The sequence below is a fragment of the Manacus candei genome, unplaced genomic scaffold, assembly GCF_025592945.1.
Source record: "Manacus candei isolate 608988 ecotype Guabito, Panama unplaced genomic scaffold, ASM2559294v1 h1tg000034l, whole genome shotgun sequence".
NCBI lineage: Eukaryota > Metazoa > Chordata > Aves > Passeriformes > Pipridae > Manacus > Manacus candei.
This window is the reverse complement of record NW_026138082.1, coordinates 1514856-1536792: the sequence shown is the minus strand read 5'-3', so window position 1 is coordinate 1536792 and position 21937 is coordinate 1514856. Positions and strand designations below refer to the sequence as shown.

The window sequence follows — 21937 nt, the reverse complement described above, 5'->3', positions numbered from 1 at the left end:
TGTTGCTTTTTATTTGCTAAAAATAACTGTTTTCAAACGTTGATAATTTTTTTGGCAGGAATTATGATGTGAAAACATAATCTGTAAAAATATTTATTTTTAATATTTATCTTTTAATTTCTTTTATTATTTCTTTTATTATTTTATTTTTTAAAAATAATATAATCTCATAACAATCATATTTTACACAAGAGGTTTATGATGGAAGTAAAATAATTTATATGACATCTGGAAACTGTTATCAATAACAGATAATGAATAAATATTCAACTGTGATGGTTCCAAAAACTTCAATACATTAAGATGTGTCTGCTCCCCTGAGTACATCACTCTCTTTAGCAAAGTAAACAGGATTTTGCATTTTTGAATATTTAAGAAAGTTACTTTTCAGTCTTCCATTTCTACATGAAGTCCCCATTGTTCCTTGAACTGCAGGAGATACATTTCTTGGTCCTTTGATGATTCACTAGATACCTCATTCTTATACAGTCTGAACAAAATTTCCTCTTTGTCTGGATCATCATACTTGAATACTCCTTCACACGCCTGATTTTCAACACTGGACAAAGTAGGAATATACAGTCTTCCATTGTCAGGATCCCAATCAACTACTATGGTATGTTCACCTTCTTTATCTGTGAGGCCCTGTGTGATTTTTTCCAGCTGACGATAGGATGACTGCCCAGATTTTTCAGTATCCAGGTCCACAAAGCTCATGTGGGTCTCACATGTCAATTCATCTGCTACATCAACCATCTTCAAATTAAGTTCCTCTGTTTTCTGTCCCAGACAAAAGTCTGCTACCCTCACCTCTAGTTGGGGGGAATATGGCTGTCCTATTTCCATATCAACCAAGTCCCCCAAAGTGATGTGTAGCTCACAGATCTGTCCCCTGGGGGCAGAAAACTTCTCTTCTATTTTCTGACCAGGTCTAAAGTCTTCAGTCCTTACATCATGTTCATACTCTACAGCCCCTGCATTTTTCTTTCTCAAAGTATTCTGTGTCCCAGACTGGCCGTAGGATATCCAGTTTCCAGTTTGGTCCCTTTCCACTAAAATATCTTCTTCATGTGAAATCTCTTTGTGTGAAATCGCCTCGTGTGAAATATCAAGCAAGTGTTTTGTTTCCAGCACTTCTGTAACAACTTCCTTAGAAGGTAAATCCTTCCCTTCACTGCCATTGTAAACAGTGTAGTAGTGGGCACTTTTCCTTTCCGATAGATGACCGGATTCCTTACAGTCATCCCCAGTAACGCTGATAAGATTAAGCATCATTTTTTCACTTGGTATGAAAACCCTTTCCTTGCATTTGTCAGTGTACTGCCATACCTGGAAAGTAAGAAATATTTTGAGTGAAGTACAATAAAAATACCATCTTGCTTATTCTTATACCATCAGATATTTTTAAAATATAAGGCTAGGTTAGACTTTATTAGGAGGTTATTCCAATTTAGAGAAGAAAAAGGTTCGTTATATAAATATTCATGAGTGTCAATATGCTCCCCTTTTTTTATTCTATCCAAAGTAAAATTATATTATGACCAGTTCTAATATCCCTTTTCTCATCCTTCCCATGTCAAAATAATGGTTAGAACAATTCTGTCAAATACTGGTTTTGTTTCCACCAACATAAACTCAAGCAACTTTAGAGAAAACATGAGGGTTGTCCTTGGATCAAAGGTTACTCTTTTTAACCAGTGCAGAGAAAATGCAGCCAAAACCATTTTCCACAAGCAGAGTCAGGTAGCATGTTAAGGTATAGCTTACAGAGAATAGAATAATACCAGGTTTCCTTTCAGAAAGGAAGCTATACATCAGGTTGAAGTGCTGTGTATGGAGCCTACGTTGTGCAATCTGCCCCAGGCTGCTTTTGTGACTCTGTGAGAAATCATCTACTTTTCCTAAACAGGAATCTTTCTGAAATTACTTATATTTCTAACAGGAATAAATTAGTGTGTGGGCAGTCACTAAAGTGAAGTGCAATAGGAGAAAAAACCAGAAGCTGCATTTGAATGCTTTCAAGCTTGAATAGAGGACTAAGACCACTAATCGATGTACCAGGTAGTCTGAAAGGTTCTGCAGATCAGAAGTGCTGGGCCAAAACAAACTGCTTATTCCACCTCCACCTGACTACACAGGGTGCTCACGTGAAATAGTCTGTAGGTTGGGAAAGATGGAAAGCATCATTAAAATACCAGGTTTATATTCATTTTTTACTTTAACTGAATCTAGAGGTGGAGGTAGGGTAGTTGAACCAGGTGACTTTGAAGGCCTCTACCAATCCAAACCACTCTGTACTTCCATGGTTTTGTAATAAAGCCAGTGCCTTGTCTAGTGCAGGAGGTGTCTCTGTGCACATCTGGACACACTGCAGCAATAGCCACTCTACTCCTTCAAAGCCATTCTGAACTCACAGTCCCTCTGTGAAGATTTCTCCTGTCACCTCTGTGCTGCTCTAAATTCCTTCAGAAAAGTCAGCATGTTGAAACCAACTCCCTTGTATCTCCCATCCCACGGTGTCATGCAGATTGGATTAACACTGAAGTGTTAATCCAATTCATACTGTAATTGTGTGTTTATGGTTGAGCAATTTGTTTAAAGATAGCTGTGAGAAAGCTCTGCTCAGCTCACAAGCTGGAAACCAATAACATTTCATAGACTTTATGTGTTCTTTCTAAAAATTAACAAACTCTGCAGCACTAGAAATTTGCAAACATTTTTTGTAAAAAGTGGTTTTGGGCTGTCTAAATAACAAAATGTGTTTGTTCATACATTTTTAGGTGTCAGGAAATAGTACAGTATTTGAAAATATTCTTGAAATCCAGATTAAATTATCTGTGTGGTACATGTGTTTAGTCCTTCACGAACACAATTAAGTGGCAAAATCTGGTATTACCTAGCAATAGTCCGAGAGAACATCATAAGGTTTCTGTACTGCTTAATGGTCTTCCCTTCCTGTTTCTGAATTCAACAAATAAATAGCATTTTCCAACTGACTTTCTACAGTGCTTCATCTTAGATACATTAACTGAGTTCTGACTTCCTAACAGAGCTTGCCTCAGTGCACCTCAGACCTTAAGATTCCAAACTCTTCCCAAACCAACAGCTCTGTTCTGATCCTTCTTACCTCTAGTCATCTTTTCAGATGTGGTCATCTTTTTAGACACAGTTGCTAACTTGAGTAATTACTCTCTTTTTCTTGCATTTAATAACCCTCAATGTAGTTTTCTTTTCTTGATCTCAGTGGCAACTAGAGCTTTTATTTGGAGCTAGATGTGGTTTCATCCAAACCTGCTCGAAAACCCCAGAAAATGCACAGCTCTGCTGTGACTGCCAAGGTTGGTAGTGACCTCCTGCAACAGAAAACGCTTACCAGGTTTGTTGGATGTTTTTGTTTGTGGACATGAATATACTTGTGCACACAATAGCATGTCACTGAAATAAAAAGGACAGCCAGCATGGTAGGGAGAACATATCCAAATGCGATTCTTATAGTCTCATCTTCTGTTTTATCTGTTAACAAAACAAAAGTTTTCATTGTAACAAACAACTTTTTAATGCATTCAGATAGTGTACACATTCACCGCATTGTTTTTTGGATACAGAATGCAAATGTGCTAGATAAACAAGGAACTTCCAGGAAATAAATAAATAAATAACATTTAAGCTATAGACAATTTTTAGTATTGTCTAAATCATAAATGAAATTCTAAAATGAAGAAACAACCCCTCCCTTAGGTTCTCCTGTTGCTAACCTCAGACTGACCCAACTCTGCCACTCCCAAACCTCATCATCATCATCATGGCTAGGCTTCGCAAACAAAGATTTAGGAAGGCTCTATCCACGTTTGTTACAAGCATGCTGGTGGCTTATGAGGCCAATACGAGATAGACATGTCCAATTGCAAAAGACACAGCAGAAAGACTTCTTAGGTGGTATATTCTGCAAGACACGATTCTTTCTGCGTTGTCTTTTCTCCTTGAGAGTGATCCTGTGTGCGTTCTCAAAGGAAATGTCAGCGTTATAGATGGTGTGTCTCCAGGCCTCCCAATTTGAAGCCAGAGTAGACCAGTTATGTTGATCAATACGGCCAAGGTTGAGATGTTGTTTCAGGGAGTCCTTGTATCTTCTCTTCGGGGCTCCTCTCTTGCAGCAGCCGGTGGCAAGTTCACCATAAAGGAAGATCTTAGGGATGCGGTGGTCCTTCATCCTTGAGATGTGCCCTGCCCAACGCAGCTGTGTTCTCAGCAGCATGGCCTCAATACTTGTGACTGCTGCTTGTTCTAGAACAGATGTATTGATCACATAATCTGACCAGTGGATGTTTAGGATTGTTCGGAGGCAGCGTTGATGGAAGCGTTCTAGGAGACGCAGGTAGTGGCCAAACCTCATTCGAAGAGAAAAAAAAAAACACATTCTCCACGCACTAAGACAACTCAAAAAATGCAGATACTTTTCTTCAGAAGTACTGATCTACCTTCCTGTCAGTAGTTCCCAGCTATATTTTTTTTAAAGGCGAAGATTTTTTCATTGTTACAAATCCACAGAGAAAGGAGAAACCATGCTAATTTTCACTCTCAGAATGGATACATAAAAAACTCACAAATTCAGTCACCATTTTTTTTTCTAACTCACCTCTTCTTTTTGTAATTTACCAGCTTGAACATACCTTTCAAGGTAGCAATGCAATATTCTTTGGAAAAGCCACTGTCCAAAAGCGGTGTGGTGACATGTATCTGTGCACTGACACAATAAGCTGTTTCAGGTTCTAACCAGGGCACAACCAGGGTGTGGTTTCTGATGGAGAAGAACCACTGGAAGACATTAAAAATAGATATTTCCCCCCCCCGTTTTTAATTCCTCAGCTACAGAACAGTAACAAGCACACACATTTTCTGGAAAGAATAATGATACTGTAAGAGCTGCCAACTGCATCCTTTTTTTCCAAATGCAATCAACATTCAAGTTACTTAGTAGGTCACATCCTCTCTGAATATCTTCTCTTCCAATCAAACATTCTTATATCATTACTGAAAAATTTCATGCTTCATATGAAGCAGGACTATGTGCCACTACTAGCCCACGTTCTCGTGCTGATGTTGCAACAGAGCTAAAGCATCACTCCAGCCCTGTCCTGATGCATAAGCCAATGAAAAGCATGTGGTACAGTTCCACAAAATCCTTCCAACTGGGATGTTCTGGTAAAGATAGAAGCCTTAACGTAACAGATCTTACGTAGGCTTTGGAGTCCAAAGTAAAGGAAATGCTATATGTCCTGCATCTTTATGAAAAAAAAACCAAACAAAAAAAATCCCAACACAACTAACCAAAACACTAAACCGCTTTTGTCTACCTCTAGTTGCTAATCTTGGTATTTTAATATCCCTTTTGACAGAAGGTGATCTTTTTGGTGTAAAATTTCCGTCTTTTCAGGAAATTCAGAGATTTGCCATACAGAGATTTTGCCTGAAGGATGGGAACAAATGCATGTTTTTGTAGTTGATCACTGAATCAAAGTTGATCATCTACTGGTTTATGCTGGGAACTATTACTCGCTAATGAAATGTAAACCTCCATAAGCAAATGAAGTTTTCACATGTGGTAACAGAGGATGTGCTTTGTCATGATGTATTTTGAGTACTGCTAGTAGACTGAGTGGCTGTGGAGTGTCTTACAATCTTATAATTCCTATAAGGCTGTGAATCTTATTTCAATCCTTGCTGTTACAGACATAGTGCATTTCAAGAAGCACAAAGCATAGATTTAATATGAGCAGTTCTACAGCCCTGTCAAAGCTTACCCGCTTCTTTGTCTTTTTTTTAAGGACAGACACGTTGTATTGCAGGCCAGGATACACTTGAAGCAGAGATATGGATTCTTCCTCAGGACTTCTTTTCCACTTCTCAGGAGCAGTCAGAATGATTGAAATAGATTTGTCAGTAGAAGATACACTTACCATGGGTGGATCAATTTTAGCTGAAAAAATAAACATGTACAAAAAGCAGTTAAATTCAGCAGAGGCATGCTGACTTGAGCAGTTTTTCAAAGGTGATAATATTAATTTTTTGCCATGTTTGAGGGAGTCTAAGTAGGACTTTGAACAATTTATTTGTATCAGTAGAAAATTACTTGATCTGAGGAGAGGATCTTTAAGGGAGAAGGTGAACACTGACTTGGAATTTTGCCTTGGAATTCCTGGGACTTCACAGGATAAATAACCTTGAAACTCAATTTGCTAAAACAAGCTAAATTACCATCATGTTCTCAGATTATTTGGCACAGATAAGAAATATTGGGCTCTAGAGTACAATTACTGCTTGGCTTAATAAAGCCTTTTCAAAATCAGAGTTCTCCATACTCTGGATGTGCCAAGGCTTTTATTTGCCTTGAGAAAGGCTTTGCCATAGCATGACAGACTATTCAGTATATGTAAGACTATACATATATATATAACATATACCCAAAATCTAATTTGATTATTTCAACTACATCTGCCAAAAGCATGAATTGGAAACAACTGCAAAAACAGTAACTTCATGTTAAAATTAAAATATCATATGCTATAAAGGCACATGCAATCTGAGCACACAGTATTAATCAAGGCTATTGAACATCTGGCTGTGTGCTCAGCTTTCCTTACTGTCTGTAAGAGGGTTGAATCGTGTGGTCTCCACCCAGTCAGAGAACATTCCATTTAGGAAGGCTTTAACGCTTGCGTAGTATTGTTCTTCATAGTCAGAGGTCTCACTGGAGAGGTCACACCATGTTCTGTTTATATTCCTGCATTCTGGCTTTCTAATCCATTTGCCAACACCATACCTATATTGAAAAAGAAAGAGAAAGGAGCTGTACAAAAGCTATTGCCATTATTTTAGTCATCTGATAACATAATTTTCTGTGCTGTATTATGGCTGATAAAACAGCTTGCTTGCTCAGCAGAAATTTGCAACTTTAAGGAATTCCCAACCTTAGCAGAGATGAAGCACAAGACTTCTGAAAGTTTTTAATGAAAAATACGTGAAGGGCAGGCCCTATCCAGAAGAGGCCAGCTAGAACTAACTGGGATGTTACTGATACCAATCTAAGTCAAGTTTTGCTTGTGCAGATCAGAGATCTCTCAACTTCAATCACCACTGCTGTAGTTTAAACTTTAAACATACAATAACAAAATCAGGATAACTAGAGACAATGAGTTCTCTCAGAATGGTCAGTCACTCATCCTCGTGTACGGACACAGATGATGCTCAGGTTTCCAAGATGAGTGAGAGGAGACTACTCATTCCTGGCTATGGCTTCTTTTTCTAGTTTAAAAGAAAGACTCCACTGCAATACAATGAAGTTCAAAATCCTTCTAGTTGAAAAAATAGCATAAATCTGCTACCAACAATTCCTCGGTACCGAACAGCTCTTATACACTAGCAGAACAAATCAAGACTTCCTTGGAAAATTCCTGTTTGGATTTGCTCAGAAGCTCCTGCTCCTCAAATTCACATTATTAAGAATTCCCCTTAGACTGCTAATTAGTAAGGGCATGTGGCAGCTTCTGCATGACAGCAGGACAGGATCACTCACCATCATTTTCCACCTCTCACAACTCTCCTAGGTGAGTACAAACATATGCATGTTCTTGTATTCAGCATGAAAGATGGCCATACCTATGGCTACAGACTCTTTCGTGGACCAGCTGGCCCTGCAGAGTCAGTGTAGCCAGTGCTCTCTGAACATTTTACTTCCTACACAATTATCATTCATTCCATAATTGCTGAGCACCCTCCCTCTTTCTAGGCAGTGGACTGTGTCACTCCTGTTAGCACAAAGGGCAAGATCTGAGTAAAAGAGGTTGTAGTCCATTTCCATTTAAATGTGTACAGAAGACTCATGTGGACAGATGCCAATCCACAGCACAGTCCTTCTTCATTCCTCTGTCTCATTTTTTCAGGAATGCCTCTGAAAGCTTCTGTAGTATTAGAATGTTGCATCCTACGCTTATTTCATAGGAAGAATGTCTCCTTACACATTTTTTAACTGGATGTGAAGTAAACAGTTGCAGAAAGAAAAAATAAAAACCACATTGCTTAAGTCTAGCCCACACTTCAGTTCTCTTTTCTTTACTTTATATCAGCCCTATCTTGCATAATGTTTTAAAATTTATTATTTAAAATGCTAAAATAAAAGTCAGTGGGAGATAAAATAAACAAGCCAACTTACACTGAATACTTCACCTTGTAGAGTACTCCATTGCCTGTGCCTTCTGGTGCTGACCAGTGAAGGATATTCTTCATATTTATAGATTCAAAACGGACATTCCTAGGGTTGAGCAAAGAACAATACAACTCTCCTGAGAAGTAAAACAAGAAAGGAACAACATGCACTAAGAATCTGCAAATACATATGCTTTCGGGTTATTTTTAAATAAGCCATAAAATTCTACATTTCTTAACATTCAAAGTGCAAGGTTGTTGGCTATGGAAAATTGATTTTTTTAGAAGTGTCCCTAGCTAGTGCAGTCTCAAATTCCATCTGTACAAGTGTATTTTTTCTCTAGCAAAAATGTCTTTCCCATTTATAACAGGCACTGACATGGAAATATACATGGACCGAAAGCTAAAGTTAGAAAAGCTTGGCCTAGAAGAGACACACATTTTCAAAACTGCAAATGTATTTGAATATCAGAACACTTTAACAGTGAAAATTGTAAAAATATCCTTAATACTTCATTAGAATCTTCTTGTAGCTGAGTGGATTTTTAAAAGTCAAACCAGGTATTTTTAAAAAAGACACATGCAGTCTACTGCAAATACAGCTTTACAAACTGATGTATGACTTTGCACTAGAGAATCGGACTGGATTATCACAATAGCCCCAGGGTCATTTGACCATCCCTGTTGATTCTCCAGAAAGTCAAAAGCAAACATCTACTTTAGGTCACTCATCTAAATTGCTGTTCGTTGCACCAGCTTTTGAAATTAATAAACAAGCAAGTCTGAGTCTCTTAAGATCTCAGTTTCACATCTTTCTAATTCCCACTCCTAATCTAATAAATGTAATGGAGATGCTCATATTGCTAAATTGCTTGCAAAACAGAGCCTGTGGGCCCATGGGAAGAATCCCAAGTTCAAAGTTGCGTCTCAAGCCCCAGCACGTCCTGCCAAGTGCCCACGGGAGCAGCTCTGAAGCTGGCACTGCTGGCAAGGAGCTTGCCATTGCAAGTAGCCATAAGAGCACAGCAAAGAGAAAAAGTGACTCTGTAGTTCTTCAGGAGTTTTCAAAATCCTTTAAGCTCTTCCTCCAGGGATGTAATTCTAGTTCTTAAGATAACAAAAAGAGGAAAAGAAAGAGGAAAATAAAATATATCAACAAACTGTAGGAATCTGTCTGAATGAATAGACCTTGACCTCTTACTTCTGTAAGCAGACCTTAAGGCTTTCTTATAGTATATTTCACTATTACTAGAGTAATAGTGTTCATCCTCCTGTATACGTAACATATAGTTGCTTTTGTAAGCAAGTCAGCACCATTTGCCTGATTAACTTGCAGACATAGCTGTCTTTGAGCCAAAAGTAAAAGCTTTTCTCTTCAATAGGTTTACTAAAACAATCACCTTGCAGTTTTGTAGAGACCAATAACTTTAAACTGTCTCACTGCAGACTCTGGGTTTTCCAAGCCTCTAACTGTACGTTAATGTTCAAAACAACCTCCTTGTTTTATACCTTGCAGGTATATGCCTGCATCTGTATTTTCAGATCACAAAACTGTTTATGTATGGTATTTCTAATGTTACTCTCTTTTATCTCTAGCACTTCCATAGTGTTCAGTGGCTTTCATTTTCTCTAGTCAGAAGAAGTTTCGTCAGGTACAGTCCTTAGGGCAAGCTTACTTATTTACAAGAAGTATGTAGAAAGTCCTATTTCCTTGACACTTGGACACAGAAATGTCTTATGACAGTCAGCTTGTAAGAGCTCAAACTATGGACTCAGTTATAACACAATAAAAAAAGTTTCAGGACACTCAGGGATGTAAATGCAGCAGAAAGAGATCTCCTGGAATTTGCCTTACTCTAACACTTAATTCCAAGTGGGAGATAGAGAACCTAGAAAATAAAAGGTTTTGATTTCCCCCAAAATAAATGTCCTCTGCAACTGCTTTAAGCAGGTACTAATGTAAAAATGAAGCTCTTCAGGAGAGCCAGAAAAACAGCCTAACAAGGAGATATTAAATAATAAAACAGAGACTGGGGAATAATATTAGATATATATTGCACACTCCAAAAACCTCTGGAGAAAAGATTAAAACAATTTTAAACAGCAGCAGATGAGAAGGGGATTTGTCTCTGGTAACCTGGGTTCTGAGCAAGGCATCTAGTTTGCAGCAGCCATAAAATGCAGAGGAAGATAAGCTCTTCCATAGGGTGGTTCATCTCTCTAGTCAGGATGGACCAGACTGGGTGCATCTGTTTCCCTCCAGTGGAGGAGTTGGTTATGCCAATTAGCCTTTGGCTCTGCTTCCTTGGCAATTAAACTTAGGAGGGATGCATCTGGTCCAGGGAACAGTGACAGGGCACTCTCCAATTCTTTACTTGAAAAGGATAATCTACTTTCCTTGTCCACCACGAACAAGGAGGAAAAGGAACAGAGTTCAGTTTCAACAAGAAAGTGGGCACTGGGATTTACCCCTTGTGGGAAAAGGAGCAACACATGAGGATGGGAGGGCTGCTGGATGTTTCAAAGGACAGATTAGAAAAACATCTGTTAGAAGTGGCAGTAATTTAGCTGATTCTGCCTAGAAGTAGTGGGACAGACTTAAGGTCACCACCAGTCCCATTTTGATAGGCCTTCTACATATATCTGATAAATCTGACTTTGTTCAGTGTAGTACTAAATTTGGCAGGGGTACTGCTGAATCAAGTATAAGACAGCTAAAAGCATCCTTCACAGCTCACTTTTCACACATTTTTCTTTAAAATTTTTTAAATGTGTACTACTTATCAGGCTAGTCCATGGTCACCAAACTGAACTGGCTGGAGGCAGCCAGCTCATCACGGACAAGGGAAATTACTTCAATTGGTTTACTGAAGGCTTTTTGTTCACCTGTACTGTTCCACATTTGTCCACCTTTACATAAAAACATTTATATTCTTCAAGCACATTTTAAAGTAGCAAGAGTCATGCATTTGTCTGTTACACTAAAATATTTTTAAACTAGTAACATGTAAAGGTAGCTCTTTGACTCTTTTTTTTTTTTTTTTAATTTCTCTCCTCCCAGTGTGGTTTCTGCTGTGGTAAATGAAGTTTCAAAACAGAAACACTGACTGCAGCAGAGGAGCCAATCTCAGTACACAGAAGCCACAGACTCTATCTTTACAAGATCTAAAGCATTACAACACTGCTGGTGTGCTCCCACCTACCCCCAGCTCAGAGTGATTTGGAAGGCAGAGGGACGGAGACCGTTAACTTTCCATGAGCTGCAAAAGCAGAGATTTGGTTTCTATTTCTCGTCCCTTCACTAAAGGCTTCTGTTTGCCCCTACAACAAATCACGCAAGTTAGTTATACCTCAATTCTGAATACGTAAAACAAGAATAAAACTACCATGCTCCCTATTTCTCCAGGAAGAGTTAAGAATAAACTCCATCATGTCTATTTGATGATCAATAATATCAGGGGACATCATAGAAAATAGATCACACATAGAGTTTGTATGCTCCATGGTTATCAGTCAGGAAGGGACTCAAGTATGTGCATCAGCTGCTAATTTCAGTATCCTGTCTTTGAACATACTTATTTCAGCATCTTGTCTTTAAAAACAATTTGTCCAATTATATTCTGATTTTATTTCGATTAAATGAGATTAATGGCATGGGTATCACATAGAGTATTTTCAGTTTGTACTGGTCTAAGAGCAGAAATCAGTCATACATGTTGCTTTGCTAGGTTTAGTCTGCTTCATCAGTAGCCTGCAATGGCTGTCATCACTTTCCAATATAACAAGGCCACTTTATTTATTTATTGCATGGTAAAAACTGGAACCCTTATTACTCTCTTTGGAAAGGCTGTAAATCAAACCTTGAGTAATATCATTCCTTACGTCTTCTTGACTGACACCTGGACTGGAAATAAAGTAAACTTCTAACAGGCAACTCCCGATCTTAGAATAAGTTGTCGCAAGACTCTCCAAAGCAGACATGACTTAGCCTGAAAACACCTTTACATGTGAGTGAAAAACCCCATTGACGTCAGTGAGACTATTCACATGACTAAAAGACTGTATGGCAGGTGCTTCATCTTCTCTTTATGAAAGCGTCTGCTGGGTTTCAAAACCTGGTCGGCTTTAATCATACAGAGCCCCCTGCCAGGTACATGCCTTGCTCAAGTCAGTACTCTTCGAAGCTCAGTCTTGGTTACAGCTCTATCTATCTATCTATACACATGTATACTCGATGATCCTTCTGGGTCCCTTTCAACTTGGCAGATTCTGCGATTCTGTGATTTATACAAACACAAGTATAAACGTACACAATTTCCATGTTACAACCATTATCGATTCAGTGCATCTGCTTTTTACCTGCTAGGAGGCCCTGCTGCCTGTCTCAGTGACAAACAGCTGTGTTTAATGTCAGCGCTGCAGAACAAATACAGCTGCCAACTACCCATGTCCTCTTGCTCTTAACAGATTCCTTAGCTTTGCAATGGAATCAGGTAACCCGGCAGCTGCAAAGCATAAAAATACACAAATACATAAAAGCACAGATATTTTTTCTGTACACTAGCTAAAGTTCTGGGGTGGTGAGAAGGCAGAGGATCCACTGAGAGATGACCTATTGGCATCACAGTGCCTTCTGTGTGAGTACTGTTGTTGACTGTACTGTGTTCAAGCAGTGATCATCTGCTGCATTTTACTATGGCAAAGCATAAAGGTCCAAAAACCAAATTATCCAATAAAACATAGCAAGAAAGAAGGTCACAGGACTCTCTAGACAACTGTAAGATATAATTTAAGACAATGAGTGATGTGGAAAGCATTAATACAGAAAGACAAGCCTTACTGCAACAGGTTTTCCCTCTAGTCACAGCAATAAAATCCAAGGACTCCTCCCCTACAGTCGTCTCAGAATTCAAAACGGGAACCGCTTTTCTGACAACAGCAGACTTTGTTGTCAATGACTGTCGTATTTTCCTTTGCGAAAGTGGCCTTTGGGAGCACCCCTGATGGAAGCACCTTAGTGCTGGGCACTAAATTTGTGGGCAATGCTGCAGGCACACCCTGTGCCTCACCATTTGCAGCCACTTCAAGCCCATGGATTGAACCCACACTTACACATCTCAGAGAGAGGACAATCTCTCAAACTGTCTGAATCCCTGATTTACCTTTTCCCTCTGGTATCTTAGACCCACCAGTGAATCATCTGGCAAATTAGGAGCGATCTAGGATACACTGCTTCTGGCAATGAATGCTGTAAGCCACTGCCTTGTCTTTAGTCTTTTCAGCTTTGTGTGAATTCCACCAAGCTCCTATGACATTTTGCTTGCTCCTTCTATCACGTTGCTCTTCGTTTTTCAAGGCATTTTTGCTCTTTTCTTTCTCCAGCTCATCTGTTTTGATGATTATGTTGTTCTCAGCGAAAAACAGTCCCTCAAACACATGCCTAAGCATAACATTAAAATAAAAATGGTCATACTCAGTGCAAGTGTCCATTTAACATCATGTTCAGTGGCACTTGTGAGCTGAGGGTTGGGGTTGTCTTTTCTGGCTCATCTCCAGCCTCAAGCAAGTCAGTGCTGGCCATGAAGGAATGTGGGGGAGTACACCAAGTAGTAAACAGGGAGACTGAGCCAAAACTGGAAATTGTAAGTTACACGGAGGAAGGAAAACCCAGCAAAGCCAGGAATACGTTTTAGCAAACGTACTACTTATTATCTTAGCAACGATATAAACAAGTGCGTTAACTTCTTAAAAATTAAGTAAGCTTGAAAGGTTTTCTCTGTGCTGATTCTTTTTGACTTGAATTCAGCAATCTGGGTGAAAAGAAAGAGGAGAGGTATGTAGAGCCATTACAGCTCAGCTGCCTTCCTCCAGGTGGGTTTCTGGAGCTCTGGTGTTGCCTGGTATGAAGTCACACTAGCGAAACCTTTTGACTTGAGCAGCACTGGTGGGAATGTGGGGAGGAGCACGGAGGTGATTTCCTGTTTGAGTCGTAACGCTACTCAAGAGCTAACCACAAAGCACACACTTGCCCTCCCACAACAGGAGCCCATCACTCCCATCACAGCCTGTTTAGGGGGAAGAAAGACAGACTACAAGAAAACCAGGTGGTGAAGCAGATGGAAAAGCATGAGACAACAGGTGGGGATGGGTGGGAGAAGGATGAGACTGGGGCATGTGGGGATTGTTTTTCAAGAAACAGGCAGACTACCATTGGAAACAGGTGAACCTGAGGAGGTCATTTAGCAAAAGACTGCAAGTGGAAATACAGCCTGAAGAATGGGAGATGCAGAAGTGGGACTGAAGCTGTGGCTTGCCCTGACACGCTCTCATCCTCCATATGAAACCTTACCTTCATTTGTCCAAACCACTTCCTAACTTATAAAAATACCTCTGCAGAGAATATTGGTCAAAGAACATTACAGACTTAGTCCAGAAATACCCAACTCCAGAAAGTGTTCCTAGCCCATTGAAGGTTTGTTAGGAGACAGCTGAAGAGGGCCATGGCAGCTTACATCTATTGCTTTTTGGTAACTTGTATGACAGAAAAAAAATAAACTGAATTTTCTTCCCACTGTGTTGAAGGTTTGCAAGTGCAAGAGTAGAACTCACATTACCTAGCCTGCCCTGCTACAAACACTTTCCTTGACGCACTGCAGCAGGCAGAAGTTGTTGGTGGTATGTTTTCCATTAATTCTGAGTGATCAATACTGCCTGAAACAAGCAAACAAGGTGAGTGAAATTCAAGGTGTGCTCGTCTCAAATTAGTCACAACACCTCTAGGCTTTCAGAGTTGTAATCTGTTGGAGGTCTTTTAGGCTTCATGGTTTTGTTTAGTTTTTGTTTTGTTGTTAGGGTTTTTTTATTTAATTTAAAATTGAGTGAGGTTTTGTTAAGTTTGGAATGCAAAAACATTTTCTGTCAAAAATTAATTAATTTTAAAAGCCCAGTGGTGACATAGGGCCATGACATAATAGCTGTTTTTTAGAACAGATGTTCTGAAGTTATATAAAATGCTAAAAATAGCCTGACTGTCCAGCATTTAACTTTGAGGATTTTCTTTTCTCTCTAGAATATAATTAGCATTACCAATTTGTTACTGCTTAGATCAACCACAACCCAACAAACAAGAAAATGAAACCTTAATTAGAATACCTCTGACATCTTACATTTGTTTTTCAAAATATCCAAGGGTTACAGTTAACGTCTCTATTTGAAATACTGTACAAATGATGCTCTGTGACAATTATCAGCCCAGTTCTCATACACCTCTAATTCATCCCTACATCAAAGATCTATTTTTTTTTTCATATAAATGAGCAAAAATTAGGTTCGGCTTTCATCATTCAGTGATGACTAATAACTATTAGGCAACAACAGTCCAATTGGAACTATCAGCATCATATTTATTGCCTAATCAATGTTGCTCCTGGCTCTATGACCTACTGATGGCTTGCCTAGAGAAGGGATTTTTCTCTTCTTGGTGTCAAGAGTATTTCAATTAGTGAAATCCACGATTTTGAACTCACATTTTTCCCTTGGACAGGAGACTGAATGTATGGAGTCCAGTGTATGGACTGAGTCAATGGAGGATGAGCACTTGCCGTCATATCTGAGAGAAAGGCAATCCTCAGAAGATGCAAGTCAAGCACCTTCTTTTGCATCCAAGATCTAAGAGGAAAAACCAACACTCCCAGCAACTGTCACTGAGGTTCAAGGGAGCAGCCAACACACTTTGGTGAGATCAGGAGGAGCGTGACCGTTGTCTGGGATAGCAGAGAAGCTAACTTTCAAGTAATTTAGGTTGATTTAGACTTGGAAATCTGAACAGGTCTACTTCTGTGCCTGTCTGCTACTTTCTTAGGGTGGTGAAAAGCCCTGTCAGCAATTGCACGTGCTTCAGCCTTCTCAGGGCACAGTCAGGTTTCAATGCTTCTGAGCCACATCCTGTACACTACTATTACTACACCTAAAAGCAGAATATTGATGTACTTCCAGAGAACACAAGGAAAGCCATGAGAAGCAAAGTCTTTGCAAACCAGATGCAATAATAAATACTAGCTCAACTGCTCCCTCCAGCCTTCAAGAAAGTAGAAGAAAACAGATTAACCCCTTTCACTTAAGAGCTATAACACCCACTCATGTGCTCTTATGCATGGAGTGTGATTAAGTTCAAATACCTAAGTCTTGGTAACAGCATGTGAGATCCTTTCACCACCTGAAGCAATATTCTTCTTCTTTTTCTTCTCTTTGGACACATTCCTTTTTCCCATCACAGAAGATGAAGTGGGAAATGGAAGGCTGAAAAATAACTAATCTATCAGGTGAGATTTAACTAAAGGTGCTGGGATATAAGGAAGGTAAGGAGAGACTTCAGTCTTCCTCCTGTTCATTCACTGAGCTTAAAATACTCTTGCAGTAGCCAGACAAACAAGAAAACTCATCCATTTTCCATGAGAAATATAATTAATTTAATCTCTTCAATTGTAAACTATCCCATACCTCCAGTCCTACAACTTATTTCCTTTTTTTCCTGATTTACTAGTTTTACTGTACTGTTTTCAAAATAGGATGAACTGTGGATAGAAACCTGCAAGTTACTGGCACACCAAGTACAAAGCACAAACAGAGTTGTATGTCATTTAAACACAGCTCTCCAGTAAAACCTCATTTTTATTTAGAGCTTCCAGAAATCAGGCTCTTACAAAAGTAAGCTTTCTAAAATATGGCAGCTCTTGTTTGGCTCATAAAGGGTGGCTTTTCTCTCTTAATCCTGCAGTTGTAGATAATCAACACTGCTTCTTAGAGAGAAATCAATCAGCAGAAATCAATCTGTACAAGCCACAACTGTAAAACCAAACATAAACAGGAACCACACAAACATAAATGACCTGAGTAACCCTAACCACTTGCTTCGCTCGGAATTAAGACTATAAAGGCCACTAGACAACAACAGGCACAGAAGGGTATGGTTAGCAGCTACAACATCTGAGTGCTTGCATACGGAACTGCAATGCACTTCTAAGTTTTGGACTTTAATCATGAATCCCAGCAATGTTGGAAGTTTCTCTATAGAATGAACTGCCTCCTCTAAACATTTCCATTCCTAATTAACAGTTGATAAGAATTTGTCAAGTTAAGGAAATCATAAGCAAAGCTCAGCACTAGGGCAAAGATCACAGTGTTGTCCAAAACAGCCTGGCATGAGACTGGAAGCTGGAGATGAGAAGATAAGGATGAGCCTTTTGACTATATGAATATGACACTCCTTCATATCAGTATATGCAGTTCTCCTTATGCTAATATCCATTTTTATTTATTTTTATTTTATGCTTATTCTTCTTTCCTTCACACTGGCAGAGAGCAAGGAAATACGTAAAAACACGAAGCTCAACCCTCCTATTAACTTCCACTCAGTACTGAAGCTTAATGGCTTCTCTGGCAAACAAGAAGACAACTGTCTGTGAGTTCTTACTGCATTTGGGTAATGTACAACCACCACTTGAAGTGCCATCTATTAACTCTACACAGACATCCCAGAATCCATCTATAGGGCAATTAGCTTATTTATTACATGCACACTGCATGCCTTATATATGAAATAGTATGATGCTTCAGTACACCATTTAATAGTTTAATAGTTACTTGTTGTGTCTACACAACAGACCAGACTCTTCTCAGTTCCAAAAATGTACCTTAAATCACCTTGTGTCAACTTCAAAACATCTCCCCACTGCTCACCTTGGAGTCAAGCATTTCACTTCAGTTAGTCACAAATTATGACTGGTGCTCAAAGATCACATATTCATGGAGGAATAAAAGTGGTTGTTCAGGCTTTGTTTCTATCAAAATAAGCTTTGCAAGCTGCTTCAGTTGTCCCATTTTTTTGGGTGCAGGAATTACAAACAGCAGTCTCACCTCTCCTCTCCAATTTAGGAGCAACATCCACATAGAGACTTCAAGTTTTTAAAGCACTGCATGTATGCTGACCTCAGAAAGCTTTCTCAAGTCTTAAATGAGAAAGGAAAGGAAACGGATTATTAGCATTGGAATATTGCCTGCCTTTTGGATGGTTTTAACATCAGTGTGGTCCCTGAACTCCAGCTGAATGGCTTAACTGCAAAGTCCATACCATGACCCCTTTTAGCTTTTTATTCTGTATTTCCCAGAACAACATCTTGATAAAAGGGATGTTTAGTACATTTCAGTGCTCTAGTAACTGTGAAAGAAAACACATTGAAATTTGCTTAAAAAGAGGCCTGAAGCTGTTTCTCAAAATGTAGGTCTATTTATTGTTAGAAATACAATAAAGTGGAATATGAATGGCAGGTAAATTAAATCAGGTGTGCCAATGCAGACCAAGCAACTCACACAGCCATTAGAAAACATTAGAAGTGGGAAGTTTTTAAAGTCACATCAAAAGAAATGCTGCTACTATAGAGTTCAGAAAAGAACTCGACAAGAGATCCCAAAGGGACAGGCACAGCACACATCCTGTAACATGTAATGTAAGAATCTCAGTCTACAAGGTTCTGCTGTAAAACTATTTTATGTGGCACTTGGGTGCCAGCACAATCTTCTATTCCAGCGCAAGATCAAACGCTCAGATTGCAATACTGCAACCACAGTATTTTCAGGACTGCATATGCTCCCAACTGGTAATCCAGGCTTCTTCTATTGGAACAGAGTACCCAAAAGGGACTCCTCTACCTATTACTTCACTTTGGAGAAAGCACATGAGCACTGCTATAACAGTTCTACACTTCATGTAATTTCTTCCATTATTAGCAAAATACTGCTAGGATGAATCAATCTAACATTTACTCTCTCATGCTGAAAAAGGTGAAAATGGAAGCCCTAAACTTTCAGTGAAAGGCACAGCTCTCCCTTCCTTGATAGTATTGCTGACTGTCAACAAAACCCTGAAATTATGTCCAGCTAAAACCTCAGGAATGTGCAAACAGATTCCCTTTTGCCTTGAACAACCATTAGACAAAAGCAGCATAACCCCCTTGACATTTTTCTAAACTTTCTTTGGAATCAAAACCAGTAGTAATCACATTTTACAGGTTTTTTTAAGGGTAACTGAATACCAGTTATACAGATTTTCCACAACACTTGCACTGATGATCAGTGGACTTAAATAAGATGAAAATTATGTGGTCAATTGCTTAAAAAGAAGTTAGCATTGGTACCTCTGAAAGTCACCCAATATCGCTGATGCATATTGGAGTAGTTTGTCAAAAGAGCTAACTGGGACACGTGAGCTGAATATCTCTGCCAAACCCCCATCCTGACTTTTTTTTAATCTGGCTCTCGACTGCTTAGCTGGGGATGGCACCTGTCAAGCAGAACGGAAGATACAAACACCAAAGGTATTTGGGGAATTATCTCAATGGGTATAGCACGGACTATCTCAACAGCACGCTATCAATTCACAGCTGACAGCAAATTAACACAGAGCTCTGTAAGACCTAATTCCAGCATAATTATGGAGAGAAGAAAAAGATGAAGCAACATCACAGAAATACCCAGTCGTTTGCTTCCAGTTGAGTGCCGGAGGCCAGAAACACGAACACCAAATAAAGGCACGATTGCCTAACACGGACGGCAGTAGCACTCGAGACCTGCTCCAGCCTGCCGCCTCCCTGGCTCCGGCCGGCCGCGGGATGAGGGAACACGGCTCGGCACGGGGGCGCGGTTCCCGCTGCCATCCCGGGGAGGGATGCGCATCCCCGCCGTGACGGCGACAGGCGGGCGGTGGGATGTGCAGCGGCACCTACCTGTGCCCGCCGCGGGGGCCGGCGGCAGGAGCAGGAGCACCAGCAGCAGCCAGGCCGCCCCCCGGCACGGCTGGCCGGGGACCATCGGGTCACATCTCCCGGACCGGGCGCCACCCGCTCCCCTGCGCCGCTGCCACGCAGGTGGAAGGAGCCGACGGGCGGTCAGGGCAGGGCTGGGCAAGGCAGCAGAGGTAGGGAGGAGGAGCTGGGCGGGCGGTGCCGTGCTGGGCGGGGGCTGCAATGCCGGGCGAGTGCCGCGCGGAATTACGACGGCCCCGTCTTCTCGCCGTGACGCTCAAACCGCGGGGTGACTTCTGCTGCACCCCTCGGTGCTTTCACCGATGAGTAACTCTCCCTCGAAGTCACCGTGAGACGTGGGTGGGATGTTGTTGCACCCCTCTTTTTTTTGCAGAGAAAGCTGGAGGCCAACGTGCTACGTTTTCCCCACTGCTTTGCATTTAACAGTGTGTTTGGACATGGGAAGAGGCTATGGAGTCTACATCCTTGGAAATACTGAAAATCCATCAGTGATAGAGCTGAGCACCCTGCTCCACCTGACCCTGGTTGGAGTAGGAGATCTGCAGAGGTTCGTTCCCACCTCAGCATTTCTGGGCTGTGAGAAATAACATGTTTTTGCTGTGAACAGAGCTCTTGCTGTGTTTGTGTGAAGCTGTTCACTGCAACCAACACCAAGAGCAGAAGGAGGTGAGGGAACTGGACAGGGTGCACACTGTGCTTGTGGGGTCCTACAGACTGAGTACTTGGGGAGGCTCTAGCAGGTGAAGGTGCTTTGACACAAGCCCTTCTTCCCTCAGATGGATACATGCCAGCTCCTTTCTTGCCTACTGACCTGATTCGCTGTCTTCCCAGTTTTGTTCCCTTCAAGTTTACCTCCTCCATCCTGGCACCCTTCAGCCGCTTTTTGATTTCTCAGTCCTTTCATCACCATATACTTTCCTGTCATTTCCCTTAGGTCTTTCTGCATAAATGAAATATCATGCAAGCAAGAGTCAGGTATCAATACGACTGCTTCATATCAATCCATTTTGAAGTGATGGTCAGCATGGGTTGACTAGTAAAATAAGAGACTCTGTCTGAAAGTTAATGTGTTGCTTATTTATCTAATTCTAATTTGCAGAAAATTAGAAACTAAGAACTGCATATGGTAAATATATAAATAATATATATTGTAAGTATATATATATATATGTATATATATATATATATACACACGTTACAGTGAAGCTCCTGATGGACCTCTCTCCTCAGTCACTGTTTCCATGTGTTCCATGCAGGTTTCTCTCCCAATTAGCCGACTCTGTCACTCTGACTTGTTTGCCTGTTGTGCTGACTGCATTAGAAATGAGGTACTTGGTGCCTTTGTCTGGATATAGAGGGCTACTCTGCGAATGTGGTGAGAAAATGAGGGTTTTAGCCTCAATTCTGGCTCCGTGGACAAAGTACAGCTTTTCAAAGTTCAAAGCTGTGGTCATAACAAGTAATCCTGCTTGGTCATGGGCTTAAGTATACATACAGTGATGAGAGGACTTACAGTGAGTTCAGATACTCAAATGGATAACATCTATCCTGTCGATAAATTTTGTCCAGACTTTTCACAAGGACTGAAAAGGTACTTTAATGAAAGATCACACTACTTTCTCTGACTGGAAGTGTTTCTGCATTCAGCTGAAACTTCTTGAACTCTTGTGGATAAAAATTGTTGGCATTTTAAGCAGAAGTGGGGGGAGGAGGCCTTCTGGTGGTTTTTTTATTCCCCTATCCTTGTTCTTGAAATGTCCCAGTGACTTGACTTAGGAAGACTGCTTGGCTTCTAGACTGGAAACCTTGTTAAAAGTGGCTGAAATTTCTGAGTATTATAAAGAGTGAAACTAGCCCCTCAATTTCAGTGTCTCCTTTTCCATTTTCTGTTTTTTTTCTTGAAGAAAAAAATTAAT

At 40.2% G+C, this 21937-nt stretch overlaps 1 protein-coding gene across 2 annotated transcripts; it reads right to left on the bottom strand.

The window, feature by feature from the left end:
- Window positions 1-200: 200 nt before the first annotated feature.
- On the bottom strand, window positions 201-20349 carry IL20RA (interleukin 20 receptor subunit alpha). 2 transcript variants are annotated; one of them, XM_051792585.1, is made up of 7 exons: window positions 19983-20349; window positions 8210-8339; window positions 6642-6820; window positions 5802-5977; window positions 4671-4815; window positions 3374-3513; window positions 201-1329 (listed from the first exon to the last, which is right to left on the bottom strand). In XM_051792585.1, the coding sequence occupies exons 1-7, from the start codon at window positions 20065-20067 to the stop codon at window positions 388-390; spliced, it is 1797 nt and encodes a 598-aa protein (XP_051648545.1). In that variant the 5' UTR covers window positions 20068-20349; the 3' UTR covers window positions 201-387. The 2 variants fall into 2 exon arrangements, with proteins under 2 accessions (XP_051648545.1, XP_051648546.1); XM_051792586.1 differs by having other exon boundaries at window positions 8210-8308.
- Between the last annotated feature and the right edge of the window lie 1588 nt (window positions 20350-21937).

Excerpts from the sequence above, each read along its gene's own strand:
- IL20RA (XM_051792585.1), bottom strand. The coding sequence starts at position 20,067 with ATGGTCCCCGGCCAGCCGTGCCGGGGGGCGGCCTGGCTGCTGCTGGTG. Across the intron at positions 3,514-4,670 it reads TTGCATTGCTACCTTGAAAG|ATAAAACAGAAGATGAGACT; the intron begins GTATGTTCAAGC and ends TTTTGTTAACAG. Across the intron at positions 1,330-3,373 it reads AAAAACATCCAACAAACCTG|GTATGGCAGTACACTGACAA; the intron begins GTAAGCGTTTTC and ends CTTACTTTCCAG.